Here is a 12704-nt window from a genome sequence, read left to right as displayed (position 1 = left end):
CCACCTGTAGTTTGGTACCTCACTACAGGGGGCGATAGTTTCCCTGCTGCTCCTGAGTAGCTGCTACCACACCTGGGCCTGGAGCTACATTCCTGGTACCCTGGTTGGTCTTATCACAGAACCTAGCTATATGCCCAGCCCTCTCACATCTAAAGCATATTGGCCTACCAGAAGGGTCATACTTGGGCTCCTGCCTAGGGCGGCGCTGGCCTCTCCCACTCTGCACCTGCAGCTGCTCTAGCTTCTGGGTTAGAATCTCCATCCTCTCCTCCTGCTTCTTCATGGCGTCCCTGAGCTCACACAGAAGAGGGTCTGGTTTAGAGACAACATTAGCACAGTCTGCTACCCCTACTCCTGCTGCAGAGACGTATGCTACTTTCCCTTTCAGAGAGTCCTCCTCCGCTAACAGAATGGCTTCCCGACGCAGGATTAAAAAGCTTATCTTAGGATCCTGTCTCAGGAGTTTTTTTAGTTCCCTACGGAGAGCAGGGTCCCTAAAGTTCTCTGCAAACTGATTCCCCACCGCCTGCTCCCCACACAAATCTGCTGCCTCACTACAACGGTTTACACCCCTCAGCAAATGACAGCAGTGCATGTGAATACTCTCTCAGGCTCTCCCCTTCTCTCTGCTTCCTATCAAAAAAACATTTCTGGGCCTGAGTCAAAGAGCATGGGTGTCCATATGCTTCCTCTAGGATTTTCAAGAGTAATGCTGGGTCTCTCCTTACCTCACTCGGACAATGTCTGATCTCCTGCTGTGCTTCCCCTTCAAGGTGGTCATAGAGGTAAGCTGCCTGCTCCCTAGGGGTGTACCTGTCAAAATTCACAGAGCCCTGAACATCATCCAACCACACGTGAAATGACATTGTACCCGTATGACCCGAAAACATGGTACCCTTCCTGTCCTTTGCCCTATATATCAGTTCAAACGCTGGAACCATGGTCACTGGAACCGCAGACTTAGCTGCGGGTGCAGGCGGAGGTGACCCAGAGTCCTGTAGTTGATGTGAGGCCGGTTTGGCCTCTGCTTCTGTCAATTTGGCTGAGAGTTTTTCATTTATGTCCCTCAGCTGGGCCATCTGCTCCTTTTCAGCTACCAGTCTCGCCTTCAAACTGCCCAGCTCCTTCTCCAGCTCCGCGGCCGACATGATGCGCCGGAGAGTCTGTCCCACCTCCCGCTGAAGTCTTCAGCCTATGCCACTGTTTCCTTTACAGAACCCTAAACCTAATCTGCTGTGAATTACTGTTCGTGACGCCAAACTGTAACCTCCAGTAATCCAGGTTCCCCTCAATAAAGAGGCACTGAGAGCGTCTTATAAAAAGTTCACGTTTATTTCACAGTTGTATTAAAAGGTTGTTCTCAGTCAGCAGATGCTGTGTGCTACGTGCTAGGTTCTTACTCAAAGGAAACAGTGACAGTGGCTACTGAGATCTATTGGATCACAACAAACAACATTTAGACACACTCTTACGGCCACATTCCACAACACAAGACACCGACATTTCCCCATACATACACCAATCCCGAATGTCTACTTTCCACAGATCAGCACATCACATCAGCACCTCCTATAACCCTCCAACCATACACAAACAATACAATACATCAAAATACATCAAAATACCTCAACATGTTCTACTCACAATGCGCAGTGTTGTGACTGCTACTCGGCGTGCACACCGACCCTCAGACTTCCCAAACTGGCGCTCCACTTCCTCCTTTTAACCCCCGCCCTCCTGTTAACCGTAATCCCCTGACTAGTAGCGCACGGGTCACACAGTTCTGCAGCCTACTGTTTGTTCTGCATCGGACATGTGTGAAATTGCTGCTGTTCCGTAGCAGTCTGTTTGTATTCTCTGATCTTGTCTAAGTTTGTTCAACACTCAGAAACAGCATTTTTATTCACATTCACATTCACATTCGCTTTTCTGCTCTCTGGTAAACTAATGATAATGATATTCCAACTGCCCAGTTAAATCAAATCTATTATTTGGCATTCATTGACATGCTTTTTAAATGATATAAGACAGAATATTAGTCAACGTTAATATTCAGGGAAGAAAATAAGCCTACTTTTTTTTTGATGAGATGTAAGAGACCTGGATAATGGACAGGGGGGCGCTAGCCCAAAAAAGGTTGAGAACCACTGCTCTAGACAGACTAGATTTCACCAGCCCTGTGTGTCAACTAAAGTCACAGACCGTCTCCTACCCGTACGACAAGTATCAATACTCATGTGATTTAAGGGATAGTGTGTAAACAGGATTCCAACCTTGTTTCTCACACCTCATATCCAATCAGTTGAGTGTCTTACCATTAAGTGAGGAGAGGGCTGTCTCTCCACTGGTCCATTCGCTCCAGGGGGCGTGGCCTAACGCACAGCGCACCGACACTGTGTGGTTGGTGCAGGGCTCCACCTCCCCTGTGGTCAGAGAGCCCAGGATGGCGTTCACATTCATGGACGTGTTGAGCACATGCTACAGGAAGTGAATAAACAGAAGAGAAAACAGAGACATCAGTGACACACACACTTGTCACTATAAATAGCTCAGCTCAAACTTCTTTTTAGATACATGCTTTTTCAGGGAACTAAGATGGCTTCGTTTTGTATTGTTTTTCTGAGAAAACAGAGCTATGCTGACACAGAAGGAAAATAAACAAAGTCTTACACTGGACTCTGCACTATTAAAGCTTTACTGTCCAATGTCATGACAACTGGACATTTGTTCTGCTCTAGGAAACAGAACTATGACACTGCGCAGAGCAACAGACAGAGATCTTACCATTTAGATAAATGGTAAATTATAAAGCTGCATACTGTACCTGGGCATATTTGACTTGACAGTTTATTGACCAGCCTATATAACGATCTCCTTCAGGTCTGCTCCATTCAACCCTCAGACGGTTGAACAGTGGAACCACCTTCACCCTCTCAGGATGGTCGACCTTCACTGTGAAAGCATCATCCCCAATGTTACGGATAAGATGGCCATTTCTTAGAAGTAACATACAAGTACATTCACAAGACATACAGGTGCATCTCAAAATGTGTATTATATTCTATAATTTAATTCAAAAAGTGAAACTTTCATATATTCTAGATTCATTACACAAAGTGAAATATTTCAAGCCTTTTTTGATTTAATGTTGATGAATACGGCTTACAGCTGATGAAAATCAAAAATCTAGTATCACAAAAAATATTAGAATATTACATTATGACCAATCAAAAAAAGGATTTATAATACAGAAATGTCGACCTTCTGAAAAGTATGTTTATTTATGTGTTGCGTCTCTCCATTTTGTCCTGCATTCAATGTTCCTCTATATTTCCTACTCATACCGTCTCATAGGCTATATTCCAATATCCACATTAGTGTACCACATAGAATAAAGAAAAGTATTGATATAGTGGTATAAAAGTATTGGGATAGTGGTATGCTGGTGAGGACATTGGAACACAGGCAGTTTTAACGTGTTTCTGCTCCGCAGTGTCTCGTAGGAACAGCAGCCGGCACACTCTGTTTGTTTCTATTCCTCGCTCTCTCTTTCTTCCTCCCTCTCTCTCTCTCCCCCTCTCTCTCTTTCTTCCACTCTCTCTTTCTTCCTCCCTCCCTCTCTCTCTCTTCCTTTCTCCCCCCCCCTCTCTCACTGTCTCTCACTCTCTCAACTTTACCTCCCCCTTTCCTCTCTATCTGTGTGTATGTGTATGTGTCCACAGGGTGCTGGATGAAATCCTAGAGAAGCTGGTCCAACTCATACAGGAAGATACACGCGCACGCGCAAACACACACACGCTCTCTATGCATTTTGATTAGAGACAGACAGGTAACAACCCCTACACAGAGACAGACAGGTAACAACCCCTACACAGAGACAGACAGGTAACAACCCCTACACAGACACAGACAGGTAACAACCCCTACACAGAGACAGACAGGTAACAACCCCTACACAGAGACAGAGAGGTAACAACCCCTACACAGAGACAGACAGGTAACAACCCCTACACAGAGACAGACAGGTAACAACCCCTACACAGAGACAGACAGGTAACAACCCCTACACAGAGACAGACAGGTAACAACCCCTACACAGACACAGACAGGTAACAACCCCTACACAGAGACAGACAGGTAACAACCCCTACACAGAGACAGACAGGTAACAACCCCTACACAGAGACAGACAGGTAACAACCCCTACACAGACACAGACAGGTAACAACCCCTACACAGAGACAGACAGGTAACAACCCCTACACAGACACAGACAGGTAACAACCCCTACACAGACACAGACAGGTAACAACCCCTACACAGAGACCGACAGGTAACAACCCCTACACAGAGACAGACAGGTAACAACCCCTACACAGACACAAACCCCTACACAGAGACAGACAGGTAACAACCCCTGCAACACCTGTGGTGTGACCCTGAAGACCTGTGTTAGCACTGAGCACTTAGGCTTGAGCTCAGAGGGCTAGCACAGTTGTGTGGTGTACAGAAGGTCACAGGGACATGCAGCTGTTGGTCATTCAGAATGTGACAGAGAGGAATGTTGAGGCCAAAGTGGATATAGTAACAGGAAGCTTGGAAAAGCATGTGCTGTATATCAGGGGAGGCTGGTGGAGGTAGATATCAGAGGATGGGCTCATGGAATTAAATGAGGAATGGTATCTAAGACTTCCTCATTCCATTCATTACAATGAGCCCGTCCTCCGATTTCTACCTCCACCAGCCTCCCCTGTTGTATATACACAAGGTCAAAACTCACCATTTCCTATAGACTGTGTATTTTACTTTCAATGAGGAATCATTCATGTTGTCCTCCCAGTGACATGTAAAATTACTTGATGGTGATGTAGACATGACACATGATATGTTACTGGGTCTCTCTGATGAAAAAGAAAAGAAAAAGAAAAATATGATAAGTCTCAAAAAAAGAACTGAATGATGATGAGTCCTTGGATGACGTGCAAAAACAACAACAAAAGAAAGAGTCAGTGACTGAGTGAGAGAGAGAGAGAGAGAGAGAGAGAGAGAGAGAGAGAGAGAGAGAGAGAGAGAGAGAGAGAGAGAGAGAGAGAGAGAGAGAGAGAGAGAGAGAAGCTTAAAGATTATAAGCGATCCTCCATATTGTACTAACGGTATGTTTTGATGATGGTCCCACCCAGAACCTGCTCAAAAACCAGGCTGTGGCATTGGACCGTTGCCCTGTGCAGGGAGAAGTTCCCCAGGGCCACAGCAGAGAAGGTGGAGTTGATGACCTCATAAAGGCTCTCATCCACCCTCTGGTTGTTCAGGGTCCAGTAGATGTTGCCGTGGTTGTGAGGGTGATCTTCACCACTGCACGTGTTCCTGAACACAATGTGGATGTGGGAGCCCAGCTCGATGTAGGGGTCTTTGGGGAGAACTTCACATGTACATCCTTCACGCTGTCCTGTTGTTGGAACAATTAAACATAACGGAAACTCTGAACTCTGAAATATGACAAACATCTTAAAGCACCTAACTGTAAGGGTTATGGACAACTCTAATTTGAAATATGAAATCCCAAATGATTTCATAATACATGTACATCTATCATCATTATCAATAGGGTATCAAAGATCTTTAACACTAGAACAGCCATGAGGGGTCATATTTCTATCAAATTTCCACCCAGTATCCTTACATTTTCTAAATCACTCCAGGATAAGCTAGTATAAAGCTATTTTGCAGTTTTTCTGTGTAGGAAGCAGGCTAATTTACAAGCGGCCAACTAGTGGTCGTTGTGTGTAAATAGCAGCTTTACATTGAAAAAGAGGGGCGGCTCTTATAGTAGGTAAAAAGGCACGGCTGTTCTAGTGTTAATGGGCCATAACAAGCGCTTCGGTTCCTATAATCACAGAATGAACCTACTACAAGTGAAGACTTCAGGTCTATCTGTTACAAGGTTGGCTTTGATCCTTAGAGCAAGACAGCCTTACCTTTAGAGAGTGCTAATAACACTAGCAGCATCAACAGGACTGGAGTGGAATACATCTTTCTCTGACTCTATAGGCAAACACACAGAAACACAAATGCATTATAGCAGTTAAGAATTAAGAGAATTTTATTTCAAAATATATTTTAAACAGACCAGAAAATCGACAAAAAAATGTTAGCGTGTCAAGTTCATGGTAGACGTGAATCTATAGAATTTCATCGCGCACGGCACCACCCCAAATGTATTTTATGTGCGCAAGAATTACGCACTGCCGGAAGACACACTAGTATAACCACTGCGGTAGTTCAACATCAAATACCACAAAACTAACGTTTAACCTATGAGGATTATTATTTAAAAAACCGAAAAAACACTCAGAAGGTCGAGAAACAACCAAATAAACTAGTGCAGTATTCTCCCTCACATCCCGCTCATAAGGCAACTGTACTTACCGTGTCCCGTGAAATGTCGACGTACACATGTGTACCTCTCTCCTTCACTTGGTTAAACTTACAGTACCAACAATACGGTAAGATCCCGGTGAACAGGACTAAACACGACAACGACACAGAGCTAGGATACACAATATATTGCTCAACAACGGTAACGGTCAGAGGGGAAGTGAAGAAACTCTTGGTTGGTTAACTGACGAATGGCAGGGTACGGCTGACAGCGGGACACCCTGTAATAAACCAGTCAGTAGTAGTGGTGCATTTTTGAGTCAGTAGTAGTCTTCTGAATCAATAATGGTGGTGTATTTTAGAGTAGTGTTCTGAGTCAGTAGTGGTGATGTATTTACACATCTCTGCACCAGGCTATTGTTAAATGTCTGTTGATCGGAGTAGTGAGAATAGTTAGATGGATGGTTGTGTCTAAGGCAGACAACATGACAAACACAAACAACTCAGAACTACAAACTAATGCACTGAACGGGGATTTATTAAACGTTTTTTTCTTTCTGAATAAAAATCGAACACGTTATCCAGTATTTAAAACAAGTAAATAAAAGATATTTATGTAGCCGGCACCAAAAATACATCTTTCACAAACGTAAGCATTACAACCACAGGAAAGCAAAGTGCAACATTGTTGCTTTCCCCTTCAAACACTAAAAGAAAGACTAAAGGAAAAGTAAACCAAACAAAGTAAACCAAACAAAGAAAATAAGAAACAAAGAAACTAAAAGAATGGTTCCAGAGGTGCTAGATACATGTTCGATGTCGAGGCCGCGTGCTGCCACAGAGGTGGCCACCAGGACGGGACACCTGCCTGCGCGGAAGTCTGCCAGCGCCTGCTCTCGCTCCCGCTGCTCACGGTCTCTGTTGATGGTGAGAAGACAGTAAATGCCAAGCACTACGACCAGACTGAGACCTCATTGAAGTTGAGATTTGAAACTCTATACCCTATTATTTCCACCTTTGTGTAAATGTATGAAATCCTGTACCTAAGCCTAATCGCAGTTAAGATACTCTCATATTGTGACATTGCTCTTATATCAAGACTGATACTTCTCACATGAATGAGGCTACTAGAATCTAGATCCATTGCATCTAATAAAAATCATTCAAATATGGTCATCATCACAGTTCCTTGAAGTGAAGCCTGGCTCCAGGATGAACTACCCATGAATACTAGTAGTAGAAACCTTCTCCTGACAGAGAACACCTACCCATGAATACTAGTAGTAGGCACCTTCTCCTGACAAAGGTACGTGGCGATGAAGTCAGCCTTCCTCTTCGTATCCACAAATACCATGGTGCGCTCCGTTCCTTACAGAAACAAAACCCATTTCAGACGTCACGTTCAAGTTCCCCAAACACAGATGAATTGACACTAGTCCTGGACTAGTCCTATCACACTTTCTATAGAAAATATCCATTGAAGAACCTTTTTAGTTTTTTATTACTTAATCTGTGTCCGGGAAACCTGTCTTAAAGGATCAACTATTCATGAGAATTATGATTGAAATACAGGGGAGGCAGAAATTTAAGGACAGGCTCATGGTAATGCATGGAATAGAACAGGCTGTATGGTGAGGTGTGGACAGTCACCTGTAGTCTTGAGTATCTCCAGGAGCTTTTCCCTCTTGTCATACTGAGACACCTCTACGATCACCTGCTCCACGTCACTGCAGGCTGCGCCCACCATCCCCACAGCCAGGAACAGGTAATCAGTCTTCAGGAAGTCAGCAGCTATCCTATAGAACCACAAATCCTTTTCTTCATCCTCAATGCAACAATATATGCATTCTCAGACAGATCACTACATTCAATATAAATACTTCCACACAACCATCATCTCTGCTGTTCATAATAAGTTTATCTGCAGTAAACTTCAGTTATTTCCACAAACATGAGAGAGAGAGAAGAGAGAAAGACCTACATCTGGATGTCAGTTGGATAGGTTGCACTAAACATCAGTGTATTGCGGTCCTCCTTGGGGGGCATGCCTGGAGACCCAACCAGCTTACGCATAGCAGGCTCAAAGCCCATGTCCAACATCCTGTCAGCCTCGTCCAGGACCAGGTAACGCAGCTTACTCAGACCCACCTGGGGGAGAGAGAGAGGGTTGTATTATTCCAGAAGGAGTAACCAACTCCAATGAAGTGCTCTAGTTGTACAACTATACATAAAGGACAGTCAGTTATAGCAGTTGGTTAACTAATAATAATAACTTTTATTTGTATAGCACTTTTCCTGCAAACGTTTCAGCTCAAAGTGCTCCAATCATTATATAATCATAATTTAATTATTTAGACAATATTAAAAAGATGGGTTTTCAGTCTTGACTTGAACATATTTGCTGAGTAACTGGCAGTGCATTCCACAATTTGGGTGCATAAAATGAGAATGCAACCTCACCAAATCTCTTCTTTTGTAGATGTGGTACACAGAGAAAACAAGCATCAGAAGACCTGAGAGCTCTATTGGGCTGATATGCTAGCAAAAGGTCTTTCAGATATTCTGGTGCTGTGCCAGCAGTGAGAGCTTTATAAACAAGCAGAATGATTTTGAAATCTATTCTGAACTTAACAGGAAGCCAGTGTAGTCTCTAAAATAGGAGTTATATGAAAAAAAGCACATGATATGGTAGGATAGATAGAACTAAAGGCATATGGATCACCTGCCACCAACTGCTCTCATACGTTAAACAATACGTGTACAATAGCGTGTACTGCAGGTCAGATGAGGTACAGTAGATGAGGTTACCTTCCCTTTTCCAATGATGTCCAGCAGTCTCCCCGTGGTTCCACAGAGCACGTTGCAGCCCCTCTGCACCTCTGTTATGGTGTGTCGGGTGCTGATGCCCCCATAGACCACTTCAGGGCGCACACACGTCCTGCAGAGGAGAGGGACAATGTTGTCACATCATTTTTAGTTCCTTTGGGCAAAACAACATTCACGCTTTGCTGAAAATGTGGCATTCATCCTAGAACTGGGGAATGTTCAGGACACTTTGTAAAACTCTGTAACGTTTTATAACACATTCTAGAAGGGCTGCCCTCCTTACCCGAAAGCGAACTTCCTGGCCTCAAGCCAGATCTGGACGATGAGCTCCCTCGTGGGAGCCACGATGATGGCCTCTGGTTCCTGCACCTCACTGAACCTGCTGGCTGCCACACCGTCCGCCATCAGCTTCTGCAGGATGGGCAGCAGGAACGCAGCCTGGGGAGCGGTTTACAGCAAAACAATCATTAGTCCCTTACAGATTGTTGTTGTCAATTGTATTCATTGATTTGTCTGCGCAAAGAGAGAAAATTAAGGCAATTGTGCAGGGTGCACTTGAATTCAAAACATGTTGATAAAACATGCTAGAGCCAAGAGTTAATGATAGATGACATTAATGATTAATGACATCCAAAATATTGGAACACACAATATATAGAACATTTTTGTGTAGATTGTAGAAGGCGACTGACTGTTTTTCCAGAGCCGGTCTGGGCACAGGCCATGAGGTCTCTGCCGGCTAAGATGATGGGGATGCCATGCTTCTGCACCAGGGTGGGCTTCACATAGCCAGACTTGGTGACGTTCCTGTTCAGAGAATCACACAGGGCAGCCTCTTCAAACGTCTGGGGGGACAGTGTTACGGTCTCTCAATTTACCTTCAGATCATACAACAATTCACAGACAAACAAGCAAATGTAAACCATTCAAGACAATTTGTGAAAATTGGTTAAAAAAAAATTTGCTCATCAGGTAGTGAAAGTCATCAACTGAGGCAACATGAAGACACCAGGAAGGAACTCACCAGGATGGCTTTGGGGGGGTTGCTGCCACTGACATCCACCAGGATGTTGTCATACTTGTCAAAGTTGATGCCCGTTTCAAAATGAGCGAAGACATCAGAGTCCTCTTCAGAAGGGGTGGGGGGCACATAGGTCACATAGGTTGGAGGTGCTAAGGAGGGAGGGGAGGCAAAGGTCACCCTAGAAGGTCCTAAGGGAGGCCTTAGATACTCCGAAACTCCTGCTTAGCTAGACCACCCAGGAGAGACGGTTTACAGTAGAAGAGAAAGTTTGCAATATTTAGAGCCCATGGCCATCAGGTATGAACATACTGACCATCAGCATCACCGTCTCCTCCCTCACCATCCCGGGAGCCTGATGTGGGAAACAGGTCTCAATAAGACGGCAAAAAAACCATGTTTAAGTAAGTAAGCCTTGCACACAAGTAGGGCAGGAGCCCATCTCTCCTGTCAACCAGGGAAGCAGAAATCAGAGGACAGCTCATTTCAGGGTTCTCCCCAAACAATGCAAGAGTGGCTGGGCCACCTTGTCAACAAATCATGTTATGCTTTCGACAAATCAATCATGACCATTCATTGATAAGGTAATATCTCAAAGACAGAACCTCTAGAGAACACTTCTTCGTCTCTTCCACGGTAGCCTGAGGAGAACAAAGACAAGACACACTCTAAGGAGATGGACTTGTGCGGCAAGGCAGTTTCATCCAACACTCTAACCCCATGTCCTCAGACATCAATGGAAATTCCTGGTAAAATAAAAGGTTTTAAAAAACACACAAAACGCCCACTGAATTACCTCCTCCACCGAAGCCTCCTCTTCACCATCTGAAACCAGGAAATCACGTTTGAGATCACACCCATCAGCAACTCAACTAGTACATTCTTATGAGCATAGTTGGTGTTCATCTTCACAGATTAACCAAGCATCTGCGTGTGCCTGTATCAGGTGTGTGACATGTTTGTTCTTCATCAGTCATGGAGCTAACAGAACATTCTAGAAGGGGAGATCAGTGAGGGCAGAAATCAGGAGATGGAAGGAGGATGGAAGGAGGAATGGGGTGTTCCTCATTTCACTGTCACCAGCCGTGCAGAATCAGATGTACCTCTAGAACGGAAGCCTCCTCTGCCCCCACGACCTCCTCTGCCACCTCCAAAACCTGAGGGGAAATAGCAGAAGTGAGGAGAATTCAATGGCTTACCGCCATTACACCCCCAGGGTTCTCCCCAAACAATGTAAGAGTGGCGCTGCGCCATGGTGTGAACTTGGCAACAGAGCACTTCATCCTACAGTATACGAAAACCATCATACCTTTTTCATTGATGTCATCACCATCCCCTGTAAAACAGAAAAGTGTTTTGCAGCAAGTCTTATCACAAAGAAACATGTCAGACAATGGGAAATCAACACATTAAGAGACACATAGGAAAGAATGATAAACTGAATATACCACTTCTGAATCCACCTCTTCCGCCCCCTGTTAAGACAACAGGACATTACATTACATTACTTCAGGATTTAGAAGCATTCAATTGTCAAGCAATGGTTTACTTTGGTGGTTTTATTTACTGAGAAAGGGTCTCAACCCGGGGGGTCATGTTATGGACTTCAATCTTTTGGGAAACAGTATGACCTCTGATATCAGTCAACACTTACCTTTGTTCCCATTCTCATCGGTGCTCCCTGTTCAGAAGAAAACACGCATTCAGCCGGAGTAAAGCAACATCTCTCAATTATCATACTACATATAATGGAATTTTGTTGAGTCTTACTAACTACAATTGCAACTCAAGATTGGCTTGAATGTCTTTCTGTAACTAGTCTGTTTTTCTTAATATAAAAAACACAAAGAACAAAATGGCTTTATAAAAAAACACTCTTTATATTAGGTACTAAATGTAACCACCTGAAGCAAAGCATTTGAAGCCTCCGCCTCCTCCCCTAGCTCCTCTGCCTGTGGAAGAGTAGACAGGAGGTTCAGATCAGCATAACAGCCCATCTAGCGATCATTCATCCCAGATATTCAGACGCCTATTCAATTGGTAAACGTTTGATTTACCACCTGGATGGAATTTACATTACCGGTACCTTTTAATTGGCTCAGTGCAAACTCTACCCAACCAGCCACTGGCAGAGCTTAACAACCATGCCTATAGAACTTAACACTACCACCAAGGCCTCCTTCACTGTTCCTGGACACACCGTTATCTAAACACACCAATGACATCCAATCAGCTGATCTTATACATCTTAAATTGTACCTTATAAGATGACAAACATGGTAGATGACAAGTGGAATTCACCTAATAGTTACATTTCAACTTAAATGGGGTACCATCAATCGGGCAGTCCCAAGCATCACAGTTAGCATATACCATATGAAACAGGCACCATCTTACCATTCCAGCTTCTAGTATAGTATCCAATATAATAACTGTTCTGTTTCATGAGCTTGTTCCATTGACTGGGAGAGAACACTACATG

The 12704-nt window shown here is 44.1% G+C and overlaps 1 protein-coding gene across 1 annotated transcript; it reads right to left on the bottom strand.

The window, feature by feature from the left end:
* Positions 1-2298: 2298 nt before the first annotated feature.
* On the bottom strand, positions 2299-11888 carry LOC308156199 (ATP-dependent RNA helicase DDX4-like; the record flags this gene model as incomplete). Its single annotated transcript, XM_080529554.1, has 15 exons — positions 2299-2478; positions 5220-5407; positions 5976-6042; positions 7185-7293; positions 7644-7743; positions 8026-8171; positions 8357-8523; positions 9184-9313; positions 9485-9639; positions 9894-10046; positions 10226-10374; positions 10535-10577; positions 10828-10863; positions 11326-11379; positions 11877-11888. 15 exons carry the CDS (start codon positions 11886-11888, stop codon positions 2299-2301), a joined length of 1689 nt encoding a protein of 562 aa, XP_080385680.1.
* Between the last annotated feature and the right edge of the window lie 816 nt (positions 11889-12704).

The sequence above is a fragment of the Nansenia antarctica genome, assembly GCF_963989245.1.
Source record: "Nansenia antarctica genome assembly, chromosome: 4".
NCBI classification, from domain to species: Eukaryota; Metazoa; Chordata; class Actinopteri; order Argentiniformes; family Microstomatidae; genus Nansenia; species Nansenia antarctica.
The sequence above is the reverse complement of the archived record's forward strand: the minus strand, read 5'-3'. Positions and strand labels throughout refer to the sequence as shown.